This window comes from Marmota marmota, unplaced genomic scaffold (assembly GCF_001458135.2).
Source record: "Marmota marmota marmota unplaced genomic scaffold, marMar, whole genome shotgun sequence".
Classification (NCBI taxonomy): Eukaryota; Metazoa; Chordata; class Mammalia; order Rodentia; family Sciuridae; genus Marmota; species Marmota marmota.
The window spans coordinates 80,872,329-80,886,013 of NW_026000026.1; the positions used below are offsets into that span (position 1 = coordinate 80,872,329).

At 48.7% G+C, this 13,685-nt stretch overlaps 1 protein-coding gene across 3 annotated transcripts in view; it reads left to right on the plus strand.

Moving 5' to 3' along the window:
• The first annotated feature begins 1,870 nt into the window (after positions 1-1,870).
• Positions 1,871-13,685, plus strand: part of Tcof1 (treacle ribosome biogenesis factor 1) — a 35,544-nt gene continuing 23,729 nt past the window's right edge. For 2 of the 3 annotated variants that reach the window (XM_015486197.2, XM_015486206.2), the window contains exons 1-7: positions 1,871-2,042; positions 4,406-4,461; positions 7,037-7,179; positions 9,713-9,786; positions 10,266-10,452; positions 10,983-11,056; positions 13,009-13,239. In XM_015486197.2, coding sequence (XP_015341683.2) covers positions 1,935-2,042; positions 4,406-4,461; positions 7,037-7,179; positions 9,713-9,786; positions 10,266-10,452; positions 10,983-11,056; positions 13,009-13,239 — 873 coding nt within the window. In that variant the 5' untranslated portion in view covers positions 1,871-1,934. The remainder of the gene's footprint in view (positions 2,043-4,405; positions 4,462-7,036; positions 7,180-9,712; positions 9,787-10,265; positions 10,453-10,982; positions 11,057-13,008; positions 13,240-13,685) is intronic. The other variant, XM_048811800.1, reaches the window with a different exon arrangement.

A 13,685-nucleotide genomic window follows, 5' to 3' on the forward strand; every position in this document is an offset into this window, starting at 1 on the left:
AAAGAAAGAGGCACAGAGGGGCTGGGATTGTGGCTCAGCGGTAGAGCGCTCTCCTGGGACGTGTGAGGCCCTGGGTTTGATCTTCAGTACCACATAAAAATGAAATAAAGATATTGTGTCCAACTACAACTAAAAGATAATAAATATTTTTTTAAAAAGAGACCCAGAGAAGTTATGTAATTTTCCCAAGGTCATTTAGTTAATAAGAGGCAAAGCCAGAATTTGAACCCAGGCTGTGTGACTTCAGTGTAGCTTTCAAACACCGTACTACATAAGAAAATGCCATCCTTTTCCTGTCTGTGTTTAGCAGCTGTTTGTAACAGTGAATTATGTGACTATTTGTTTAGCATGTCTTCTCCATTCAACTGTGAGTTCTGTAGGAGTAAAGACAATTTATCTCCAAAAGTAGGTACTCAGTAGACAGTCAGTCACTCCATGGTGAATGTAGATTATTCTCCCTCTTCTTGCCCACCACCTCTAATCAGTCACCTGGTCCTGTCTGTTTCTTTCTTCCCCTAGGCAGTGGTCCCTAACCCTTGGAAGTCTGGATGTCTGCTTATCTGGTTCCTGAACTTGGGTGGAAAGTGTTATATGTTGTACATATCCAACATTTCTAGAGCAAAGGCTGGGTAATTCAAGCTGTCATCAGATTCTCAAGGGGTCCATAAAGTTTAGAACCATTGTCTTAAATATTCCCTAACCCAGCTTATCCTCTTCCTGCCAACTCTCCTCAACAACTGCAACAACCTGACATCTAGTTTTGCTCTCCAAAAATCCACCCTCCATGCATTGGTCATGGTGAGGGGGTGTTGTAAATCTGTCTACTTCTGCATCCTTAGATGTCCTAACTGGGATTCCTCTCCTCCCTACTGTACAGCCCAGCAGCACAGGGTTGTTTGGGATTCCTAGACTATACCTAGGCTGTTTCTCATGTCCTAATTCAAGCTGTGTCCCCTGCCTGGTGTGTCAGTCTCTCCTCAGCACCTAAAAATTCCTGTCAGCAAGGTGCATGCCTGTAATCCCAGCGACTCCCTGGGAGAGGGTTCCTGGCGAGCCTCAGCAATTAAATGAGGCCCTAAGCAATTTAGTGAGACCATGTATCAAAATAAAAAAATAAAGAAGGCTGGGGATGTAGCCCAGTGGTAAAGTGTCTCTGGCTTCATCCTCAGTACCAAAAAAATAAAAATAAAAAAGTAAACTCCTACTGTCTTTGAGCCTTAGTTTAGATGTTTCTGTGGGATTAAGTGCCCCTCCTTCGTCCTCCCCTGGGGTGCGCCTGTCCCGACTGCACACACCAGGCATTGAACTGTATAGCTGCTTGGTAACTGTCTTTAGCACCGTGAGCTATAATGGCAACCACCACATCTTATTCATCTTTTTATGCCCCCACCTAGCCAGATGCTAGCCCAAAGTATGGGGCTCAGCAAGGATTTGTTCAATCAGTGAATGACTGAATGAATAAACCAATGACAATTCATGCCAAGTTTATGGGTCCTAAAAAAAAATGTGTGAAGTGAATGAGTAGATAACTGGAAGTTCGGGTGCAGCCAGAGATGTAGATTAGGGAATTCAGAGAGGAGTCAAACCTGTCGCAGGCTCTAGAGAATTACCATGGAGGGCAAATCTCTTCAAGAAGCAGCCTAAAGGATTAAGAGGGTCACTCCTACAATGGCCGGCCCTGGGGGTATGTCCATGACCTGACACGCCCCCTCACCAATGGGAGGGCTTGTTGCCCGGGAAGTCTCCGCCCCCTGGCCTGCCGGAGCGGGACCCGTCACTGCAGGGAGTGAGACTACACTTCCCGGCTCGCCGCGCGGTGGGGACGAACGAGGAGCCGGAAGTGGGACGCGCGAGGTCTAAGGGCAAGAGGGAAGTGGCGGGCGGGGATCGTGGGGGCGGGGCGTGCAGGTGAGCCGCTGGCCCGGGTTGCGGGCATGGCTGAAGCCAGGAAGCGGCAGGAGCTGCTTCCCCTGATCTACCAGCATCTGGTGCAGGCCGGATACGTGCGCGCGGCGCGGGCAGTGAAGGAGCAGAGCAGCCAGGTGAGCTTTCGAGACCGCGTGCAAGATCTAGAGCAGCAGTCCGCGCCTCCTCCCCGGGAGACCTGGTGGACGGCGGGTCCCTGCAGGGCTCGGGGTCGAGGGCCAGGGGTGGGAGAGAGGTAGCCTCTGTCTCCCCTCTGCGACTTCCAACCCACTCGGGCCTCAGTTTCCCCATCTGGGCAGTGGGCGGGCCAGGACGTGTGATCCCACGCTCAGGACTTTGTAATTCCCGCGCCCTTTCCCTCCACCCCCTTTCTGGTAGCGGCGGTTTTAAGTTTCCCGAGTCTTGGGCCACGTGGCTCCGCGCGGCCCCCCCTAGGGCGCGGTGGTTGGTGCCGGTCTCGGAAAGGATTGCGATCAGCCCCGTGTTAAGCACCAAGAGGAGGGAGCCCTTACCTCTTGTTCTAGAACTCAGGCCCTTGGCCATCCTGGGTACTGATCACTGACGGACAACTTTGGATCACCAACTCCTGGTGCAGTCATTTCTCACTTCATTCATTGGGCAATTTAATCTTGTGCTCAGAAGATAGAGTGGTGAACACGTTTCCCCGACCTCCTGGAGCTTGCAGTCTGGCACAGGAGACCAATCAAAGAATCACAAAAGTAACTGCACTTAACACTAGGTAGTAAGAATAAGAGATACCGTGCTAAAACCGGGATTGCAGAGTGCCTTGTTAGGAATATCCAGGACTGCTTCCCTGAGGAAGTGGCAGTTAACTTGAGCTGAAGGAAGAGAGGTGGGTATTCCAGGCAAAGGAGCAAATGCCCTGTGTGTGTGGCAGGGAGGGTAGGAATTTGCAGATGCCTTGGCCTCTGGAAAATCAGCTGTGGCCTGTGTATGAAATCCTGTCTCCAGGGGATGGGGGCATAGATTGGCTGGAGCTGTTCATAGACACTTTGGTCTTCACCTGAAGAGTAAATTGTTGGAGAATTTTAAACTGATGAGAGGGATATTGACCTGATGGGTCAACATCACTTTGGTTACAGTAAAATCTCTGGTCCTAATGCTTGCTTGCTGGACCTCCTGGAGGGACCAAAGGGTGATGGGCCTAAGACATTATTTGTGATTTTCCCAACCCTCCCTGGACCTCATTTGCCCTTCTTACTCTGGTTATATTACTTACCAGATAAGAGAAGCAAAATACAGTACCATCTTCATTGGAGTATGTGCCTAAGCAAAAGTATCCAGCCCTTATGAAACATATGTTCTAGCAGGAACAGATAGTGACAAAAACAAAACAGACGCTTATGGTGTAGTGTATCCAGCTGATGGTAGGTGCTGGCTATCACAACGAGGCAGCCAAGGGGCATAAGAAATGTCAGGGTTCCACTATAAGTCGCACAATCAGGAAAACCTCATTGAGAAGGTGGCACTTGGGGCAGACAACTAAAGAAAATGAAGGAGTGAACAATGTAGTTAGCAGGGGAAAGAGAGCACTCTCCCAGTAGGCAAAGCTCTACTGGGGGCTATTTACCTGACACTTGAGGGCAGTGAGGAAGCTACTGTGCCTAGAGCTAGGAGGCAGGGGGAGCAGAGTGAGGCTGATCCTTGAATATCAGGGTTACCAGCTCGCTGTGCTGTGCCAGCACCTGTTGTCCCCTTCATACCTGATACCTTCCTAGATGGTGAGTTTTATTATCCCCATGTTAAAGAAGGATTCTGAAATTTGAAGAAATAGTGTATCCAGCTAACTGAAGAGTTCTGCCCGACTCAGGTGTGCCTCTTGGCCACTCTGTTCAGATTGCTGATACTCTTGTGTCCTTGTCTCATTGCTTGTTCACCCTCCTTGGAACACATGACAGTTTGGGTTCTTGACATTCACAGAGAAAGCAGACCCTCTGGCCTTTGTTCCAAGGGTTTAGATTCTACCTGCTTCCCTCTTCTTCTTCCAGAACCCAGTACCACATGGGCTCAGTCTCTTCCCAGCAGACCAGTGGGCTACACTCATGCCCAGTGGATGCCTGAGTTTCTGGGCTGTGGTTTGTGCTTTGGGAGTTGACTGGCTAGGCCTTTGAAGGCCTTCTAAAAGGTCAGGGGCAGGAAAAACCCTGTCTTGTGGCATCTAAAAGTGGCTAGTACCAGGGAGGCTGAATAAATGCTAGCTTGGAATAGTTTAGCTTTAGCCTCACAAAGGTGCCTCTTACCATCACATTGTATCAAAAAGGTTTCCCACTGGAATTACTTGCACTTCTCATCTCTGGAAGATTGGCAAGGCCAAACAGACATTTGTCCTAGGGCAAAGGACAAATGTCTGAATCACCTGTCTATGTAAGCCCTAAGGTCAAGGAGAGGATATTTCAGCCCAGGGAGAATCCTTACTGTGTCAGGGGATAATTGTGGGTCTCTTTTTTCTTCTCTGTAGAAAAAATTCCCGGTTCAGCCTTTCACACTTCTGGACATCTATACACACTGGCAACTGTAAGTTTTGTGGAGCTAGAGGTTTAAATAGGGATACCTCCAAGCTATCATTTTGGAATAAACAAGGTTATTAATCTTGTCTAAGACAGCTCACTGTGGACACTGTTAATTGCTCCCAGGAAGCCAGATCATATCACATGTGTGGGTATCTGGCCACTAGTGGGGTGGGCATTAAGTAAGAGCTTTAATCTGTTAAGAACAAGATGTCTCACAAGTTTGTTATCCACTTGATCAACAAAGTTTTTTTGTTTGTTTGTTGTTTTTTATTTTTTTGGTACTGGGGATTGAATCCATTGACACTTAACCACATCCCCAGCCTTTATTTTTATTTGTTTATTTATTTATTTAGAGGAGTGTCTCACTAAGTTGTTCAGGGCCTCTCTAAGTTGCTGAGGCTGGCCTGGAATTTACAAGCCTTCTGCCTCAGCCTCCTAAGCTGCTGGGATTACAGGCATGCACCACTGTGTACAGGTCAACAAACATCTATTGCGCCAGGCACAATGACTTGTACTTGTAAGTTCAACAACAGGAGTCTGAGGCCAGAGGATCGTAAGTTAGAGGCCAGCCTCAGCAACTTAGCAAGACCATGTCTCAAAATGAAATAAAAGGGGCTGGGGATATAGCTCAGTGGTAGAGCACCCCTGGGTTTAATCTCCAGTACTCAGCAGCTCAGGAGACTGAGGTAAGAGGATCATGAGTTCAAAGCCAGCCTCAGCAACTTTGAAAAGACTTAAGTAACTCAGGAAGACCCTATCTCAAAACAAAATAAGAAAAAGGGCTAGGGAAGAGGCCAGTGATTAAGCACCCCTGGATTCAATCCCTGGTACAAAAAAAAAAAATGAGTGGAGGAGGGGATGGTTGTGTTCTGTCCCTAACACTGGCCTGACCATGGCTGACTGGGGAGAGGGGTGCTATGACAGTCCCATGAGGAATGATAGGAGTATTAGGAGAGAACTGAGGAACCATTGTCTGCACATCTTTGAGGACAAAGGGAGTGGGTATAGTGGTCCCACATGTATACCTGTGCGGGAAGAAGATAGGTTTCATTTCTGAAAACAAACACTTGAATATCCGGGAAGTCCAAAAATTAAGTGATAGAGAGACTAGTGAGCTTCCTATCCTCAGAGGTGTGTGAGCAAAGGCAGGAATGGTCTGAGAGAAATCCCAGCCTCCCAGGAAGAGCTAAGGTCATTGAAAACCCTGCCTGCCCTCAGGTCTTGGTTCCCCTCTGCTGCTAAATTGAGCTCAGAGCTCAGGACACACCCCATACTTCCTCACCCTGTTTTTCTTAGCCAGGTGTGTGGGTGTTGCTGATAGGACTTCCTTCCCTAGAACACCACATCAGTGAGCAGCTGTAAGCCCTTCCCTGTCCTGGGCCCCTCTATGGGTGAGGAGTACTACTAAGACTCCTGCCCTTTAGGCAAACTAGCCCAATGATTCCCTGCAAATTCCAAACCCATCCACCAGCCGTTTGGCCTTGAGCAAGTTTCTGCCCTCCCTGAGTCTGTCTTCATGTGTAAAATGAAAACATAATTATCTCATTGCAATTTGAGGATTAAATCCAATAGTCCTTAGTAAAGTGCTAAAGCTGACAATTGGAGGGGTCCCCGCCTGCCTTGGTGCTTATTGGACACCCACTATAAGCCAGGCACTATTGATGTAATAGGGAACAAACCAGAGAAACTCCTTAGTGTTTCAGAACTCACGTTCTGTTGGGAGGAGAGAGGCAGAACAAGTGGATAAATGTAGTCAATGAAGCCTCTTAGCAGGAGATTCCTGACAAGTGCTCCCCCTGGGAAAAAAAGGGACCTGTGCCACACATCTCGAACTGGCAGAGCAGTGTCCACCCCAGCTGGAAGACATGGGGCATAGGTAGACTCCCTGGAGGTGGGAACGTGGGTCAAAAGAGGTGATAACCTGAAAGTTCAGGAGACTCAGGCATCTGGGTGCTTCTTCTATCAGTGCTCCAAACTTACTCCTCGACCTGGACAAGTCAGTGTGCAAGGCACTGAGGGGACTCTAGTGAGCTGCCAGTCTTCCCACACCCCCAGCCCTTTCTGTGTAGTTGAGGGGGTCAGGCCAGAAGCAAGTAAGATCATGGAAGATAGAGAAAGGTACTCAGAAATAGGATGACAGGGCAGAGAATGCCTCAGGGGAGGGGACATCAGTGCAGGCTGCTCTGAGGAGGCTGGATTAGAGCTCAGGTAGGAGGGACAAGGACCCTGGTTCAAGAAGAGGTAACAGCTCGTGCATTAAGTGCTTGCAGTGGAGGAGTGCTGCTAGTTCTGCAAAGTGCCTACATGGGACAGCACCTGTCACTGACAGCTGCTTCTGTTCTGTGACATTACTGATCATTCATGGTTATTTTCAAGACTGACTGAGAACTGGAAAGGCACTTTACAAAAGGAGTGAAAAGGCAGAACACAAATTGTATCTACGCTGTGTTCTCATCGTTGTTTAAACCCTGTACACATTTCCTTTGAGGGCCAGGAGGATGTGGTAAGGACTCTCTTCCCAAATCTTATGGAGGTGTGCTGTCATCCAGTTGGTATAGCCAATCATCCTTGTCCTGCAGGACTTCGGAGCTTGGCCGGAAGCGGAAGGCAGAGAAAGATGCAGCCCTGCAAGCCAAGAAGACCCGAGTGTCAGACCCTGTCAGTAGTTCAGAGAGCTCGGAAGAGGAGGAGGATGAGGCAGAAGCTGAAACTGTCAAAGCCAGTAAGAGCCCTGCGTGTGGGGTGCTGCTAGGGGACTTGGGCCTCCCAGTCGGGTCCCCATCCCTGGTGCCGGTGGGGGTCCAGCTGGGGGCCTGTACCATAGGGAAGGGCCAGTGGGATAGCAGATTGCTCCGGGGTGAAGCCTTCCTCCAGTTTCTCCCCTAGTGTGAGCCCTGGGAAGACAGAACCTTTTAGTGGGGAGATTGGGAAGCCATCACAGATCTGTTTGAGCCTTTTAGCTGTGCCAAATGTTGTGTCCCCAATCTTGGGGATCCAAGGGTAAACCCAAAAACCCAGGTGGGTCCGTGCAGCACATAGTCCTTCAGAGGGACCCAGGAAGCTGCATTTTTACAAGCTCTGAAGTGATTCTGATGGGGTGGAAAGAAGACCACATTTTCAGAAGCGCTGCTGGAAATGCTTTAGAAGGCTGCTAACAGACCCCTCTACTCTGTGTGGCCCTGGGCGCTGCTTCAGGAGTGCTTGTCCCCCCTCATTTTGGCAGTGTGCACATTGGTGCTAAGGGCTGTGCCAGGCAATGATTTCCGAGCATAGAGTGATCTGTGAAGGTCGCTGTTGCCCTTCTCACTTCAAGCCTCCCTGTGCTTTCTTAGCAGCAGCCATAACCTGTCTCCTAGGCATTGTGTTGCCTTTTTTTTTGCTTACATAAAAGACAGTTCCTTAATTTTTTTTTCAGTTTCTTGACTTTTTAAATATAATTTTTGATTGTAAAAGAAATGCAAGATTCATTATAAAGTATTCATTATATTCTTCAGGAGGCTGAGGTAGGAGGATCACAAGTTCAGGGCTAGCCTGGGTAAGACCCTGTCTCAGAATTTATAAAAAAAAAAATGGACTGGGGATATATAGCTCAATAGTAGAGCACTTGCCTGGCAACCCTCAGTACAGAGGAGGAGGGGTATAATATTGAGAAGGTTCTTTGAAAAAGAAAAGGAAAAAAAATCACTCATATTCTTGCTACCTATAATTCAGCAAATTATTCTTTCATTTATTTTTCCTGAGCCTACTTTGAAAGATGTTTGAGATCACACTGGATATATATTTTATGTCTTGCTTAATCTTCTTAAATTATAAATGCAAAACAAGTTCACTTTGAACTAGACAAACTATACAGAAGAAAACTGGAAGGTTTCCTGTTCTCCTCCCCTGCTTCCTTTCATTCCTTGCGTGTGTCTATTGGTGGGTGGCCTGTAAAACTTCCTGTCTTGCATGCAAGGTCAAACAAATATCCATCCTTACATGCATATGTGCACACCTATACACCAAACAGAAATGGTCAAATTTCAAAGTGACTGGTTATGCAATTTTTGTGTGTGTGCTGGGGATTGAACCCTGGGGCGCTTAACCACTAAGCCACATCCCCAGCCCTTTTTTATATATTTTATTTAGAGACAAGAGTCTCTCTAAATTGCTGAAGCTAACTTTGAACTTGCAATCTTCCTGCTTCAGCCTCCCGAGCTGCTGGGATTACAGGCATGTGCCACAGTGCCTGGCTTGGCTGTGCAATTTTTAAAGCTGTGATAATGGAATTGTAATTATACTTTTTAAAAGAGTCCTCATTGAGGAAAATAAGTTGAAGTATTTGTGGGCAACATGACAGAATGTCTGGCATTTTCTTCAAAACAAGGCATGATGGGGAAGAGCGGATGAGACAGAAGATGAAATAAGATTGGCTACAAGCTGATAATGGTTGGAGCTGGGTGGTTCAGTATCCTTCCCCTGTACTTATGAATATGTTTAAAATGTTCCATCATTACAGAAAGGAGAGAGATGGGACTAAGTGCCAGAAAAAGAATTAGATCATGCATTCATTCATCTCAGTAACATTCTTTTTAATAACTTAGAAATCTTTTCCTGTCTGAGATCTGAGGAGGCTATACCTTTGTTCAAAGCACTAAGAATCTATAAATCTCAACATCTGACTGGGCCTATGTCTCATGGTTCAGCCACTTCTCCATTAAAAAGACATTTGAATTCCAAGTAGCTTTCCCTATGGACCCAGGGCTGACCGTCTGTCTATTGTGCCTTTTTTCTTTTCCTGGATGTGTGGTGGGGGGCTGCAGGGAAGCTGGGGTGGAACCCCAGGGCCTCGAGAATGCTAGGTAAGTGCCCCCTGACAAAACTGCATTCCCAGCCCCCACTGCTGCTTCATGCAGGCGACTTTCAGGCCTGTAGTATGGTGGCCTGTGTGAATGTTACCCACCAGAGTTGTGCAGTGCTTGTAGTAGTGGGTGGCAGGGACATGAGCCAGTCTTTTCCTTCTGGGGCCTTGCTGTTTCGTGCCACAGGGGAGCTGGGAGAGCCTCAGGATGTGGATACAGAGCTTCCATGTTCCTTGATAGACATGGCTAATGGATCGTAGCTCTTTCCCACTTTTGAAGTCAAGCGTCAACTTCTCGCAGCAGCCCCAGGCAGTCAGTAGCAACTGAGTTGTTAGTTGAGATGAAACCCGCCTCCCATTCTTCGAGGGGAGGCCCATCTGGCTCATCCAGCGGTGTGGTGTTTGTGTCTTGCAGCCCCTAGACTTGCATCTACCAATGTCTCTGCTGTGGGGGCGCATTTGCCATCAAGCATGAAAGAGAAGGCCAAGGTGAGTGGACCGCTTTCCACACTGTGCCTGTGGGAGTTGAAGTGTCCAATAGGGAACAGTCCCCTATGTCTAAAAGTTGGGGTTAAATCAGAAACTGCTTAGAAAGTCGGATATCATTTTCTGATAACCCATAAAGTGCGGTTATAGACCTATAAAGGGTTATGTTCCTGAAATTGGAACAGTAGCAACAATATGTAAAAGTAATTGTGAAATTATTATAACATTTGTACCAAACCGCTGCTTACCACTTGACAAGGAACCCTTGTGGCCCCAGGATTGTACTGCAATTCTTTCAGTGCCCCGGGGAAGGCAATTTCGGCCCAACTGCAGGAAAGAAGAAGTAAAGGCCATGGGTAGGGGACAGTTTGCTTGAACTTGCGCACTTCAGAAGTGGCAGTGGTAGGTTCAGTAGCAGGCGGGCTACGCTCACACATCCTGCCTCCCATACCAGGTGTTCCTGACCTTCTTGTTCTCTGTAGGCAAAGACCAAGAAAGCGGGCAAGACTGTGAACTCTGTGCCACATCCTCCCTCGGCAAAGGCAGTGGTCCATCTCCTCTCTGGAAAGTCACCCAAGAAGTCAACAGAGCCCTCAGCAAATACCACCTTGGTCTCAGAAACAGAGGAGGAGAGCAGTGTCCCAGGCCACAGAGCCGCTGCCAAGCCTGGTGAGAATCCCCACCTCTAGTAGCCCAGCACCAGGTTTGGGCTGGGAGACCAGCCTGGGCACTGCTTTGTTAAAGCTCTGGGACATTTGGAATTCAAAGGTTTGTCTCCATGATAGCAAGCGTAGATTAGCTGGAGGATGTCACTGTCGCTTTCTGTAAACATCCAAGCAACCTGGGTGGTGGTCAGAGCATTTTTTGTTTTATCACTCTGGTGGATTGGCGACTCAACAGAAAGGCCTGGGTTTGACTGTTTCTTAAGTAAAGTGGGTATTTGCCCTTCCTGCCTCTGAGGGCATCGTGGTGAAGGGAGATGCACGAACTCTCAGGTGCTGGTGCATGTTTGTGGGGTCCTGTTCTGGCCCTTACCATAACTGTGCAGGAAAACAGTTAATGATGGTTCCCATTTCAGAAGAGGAGAGATTTTTGTGCAGATGAGGAACTAATCAGTGCTTAGCAGCCAGCATGGGGGCAGTGCGGGGGAGGGTCAGGCGAGTAGACAGATGATGTTCATCTCTATGTTCCTCCCTCAGGGACAGTGTCAGCCGGTCCAGCTGACAGCTCCAGTGAGGACACCTCCAGCTCCAGCGATGAGACAGATATGGAGGTAATTGCTACTCATCCACAGGAGTCACCCTCTCCAAGCCTCTGACCTTCCCAGGGGCCTGACTGGGACTTCAAATACCAATGGGCCCAGATCAGTGCAACAACTGGGCCAGGACCTGGCAAGGCTTTTTGGTGCATGGGGATTACAGGGATCCCAGTATTGATCACAGCTCAGGGGTCAGGTAACTAGGGTGAGGGAAGGAGATGGGGTGAGCTTCCTGAGAGATGTGGCCTTGGAGCACAGTGGAAGGGAGGGGGGCATATTCCAAACAAGAAGAAAGGTAGGACCAAGGCCCCTGGGCAGGAGTGTCGCTGTCATGTGTGGCCATGGGTGAGGCTGCTGAGAGTATTCCAGACCACTGGTGAATGCCCACCTAGGGCAGGACTCTGTGGCCTTGTCTCTTCTCTGAACTTTGACCTGGGAGAAGTCCTCAGAGGTCATTCCCTATATACTAAGTGTCAGGCCTTGGGAACACCTGGTGAGCATGCCTCCATCAGGAAAGAGAAGGTTCCCAGATGTTTAGGCATAATGGGATCCATCAGTTACTTGAAGGGGAAGTGGAGAGTCATGAGGGCAGAAGCAGGAACCTGACCCTGATGAATAAACATGGGCAGGAGGGCAGCACATGCAGAGATGGAGGCAGAGAAAGCTCATGCTTTAAAGAATGTTGACCTGCAGCTTTGTGAGTGGGGGCCAGAATGTTACAAGATGCGGTCACTCACAGGTTGGCAGGCCAGATCCACTATGTGACCTGGAAGACCACCATGGGAGTTTGGGTTTTATTGCAGGGACTATGAGAGTCCATTGCAGTGTTTTGGGAACAGAGGTTAAGGTGGCCTGAGTTATGTCTGCTCTCACAGCAAGACAGCCAAGGGTTCCAGGTGGGCCCTTTGTATAGACAAGCTGGGGAGCTGTTGGAATAACAATAGCTGAGGATGCTAATGACTGGGATCAAGGTGTCTAGTTTGAAAGCTGTTTTAGAGGGAGGACCAGCAGGAGTTAGGGGGATTGAGGCCACTCCCATCAGCCCCAGGCCTGACCCCAACTTCCATCCTCTCCAGGCCCTAGATGTAGTCAGCTATAAGGATGCTCCTGGTCCCATCACCCCAGGTTGGTCAAGGGAAAGGGGACTGCTACTGCTGGCAAACCAGTGCTGAGGCAGGCAGCCTAAGTGGTCCAGGACCAGTGCAGAACTCAGTGGCAGTGAGGCAGAGTTTGAGACTGAGGACATGAATGACTGAGGACATGAATGACCCAGGGTCAGGTGGGGTCATTCATTCATTCAGAGCATAGTGGGGGCACTCCTGTAATCCCAGCAGCTTGGGAGGCAGACTGAGGATCATAAGTTCAAGGTCAGCCTTGGCAACTTAGTGAGGTCCTAAACAACTCAGCAAGACCCTGTCTCTAAATAAAATATTTTTAAAAGGGCTGGGGATGTGGCTCAGTGGTTAAGGTTCCTGGATTCAATCCCCAAAAAAATTTATATCAGAATTTTAGAAATTAGAATTTTTAAGCTCACAGAAGGAATGTGCCCCAGCTGTAAGCCAGTGGCAAGACTAGCATTCAGATCCTGGCCCTCAGCAAGACCCTGTTATCAGCAACATTAGATTAAGGGGCTGACGAAGATCAGCTCTCCTGAGAGGCTGGCTGCCCCTCTCCAAGCTGGACCCTACGCATGCCATGTGCAGGACAAGCGTGGTGCTTGAGAGTTTGCCCTGGTTGGACACCAACCAGGAAAGACCCCTCCAGATGGGATTCCATCCAAGGCCTTTGTATTGACCTTGAGTGATTTGTATCTATCTGAAAAATGGGAGTAAAGATAATATCTGCCTCAAGGAGCTGTTTGAAATTCAAATGAAGCACCTTCTGCACCTAAGGGGAAATGAAATGGTTATTATGTATTTCCTCAGCCTCTGAGCTTTGGCATCACCAGAGGATTCTGTGTGTTCCAGGTGGAAACCTCTGGAAAACCAGCCCAGGTCAAAGTCTCACCTGCTGCCCCCAAGGAGTCTCCAGCAAAAAGGGCGGCCCCAAGGCCTGGGAAGATGGGGGATGTGACACTCCAGGTCAGAGAAAGTGCCCTGACTCCAGCCCAGGGGGCCAAGAAGCCAAAAGAGGAGTTGGAGAGCAGCGAGGAGTCATCTGAGAGTGATGAAGAGGTCCCTGCAGGGATACACAACCAGGTGAGGCCCTGATGCCCATGGCCCCCAGTTTCTGGCAGAGCCACCGGGTGATGAGTGCCTCTGCCAGAGAAGACCTATGTGGAGCTGGGGAGAGGGAAGAGAGCAGTGTGTTTGAGTTGATGATCAGGACAGCTGGGTAGCAGGCTTCAGCACCTGTGGACATTGCCCTTCTGGCCCATGCAGCACCCTAGAATAGCTAGTTCCCGGAGAGTGGGTCCTACATCCTAATTCTGCCAGTGACCACACCACTTGCCTCAGTTTCCCTGTCTGGAAATGGGCTGTTGTCCTCAATTTAGCTAGTCCTGCTAAGAACTTTTTTTTTTTTTTAATATTTATAGACTAGTTGGACATAATATCTTTATTTTATTCATATATTTTTATGTGGTGCTGAGGATCGAACCCAGGGTCTCACATGTGCAAGGCTCTACCGCTGAGCCATAACCCCA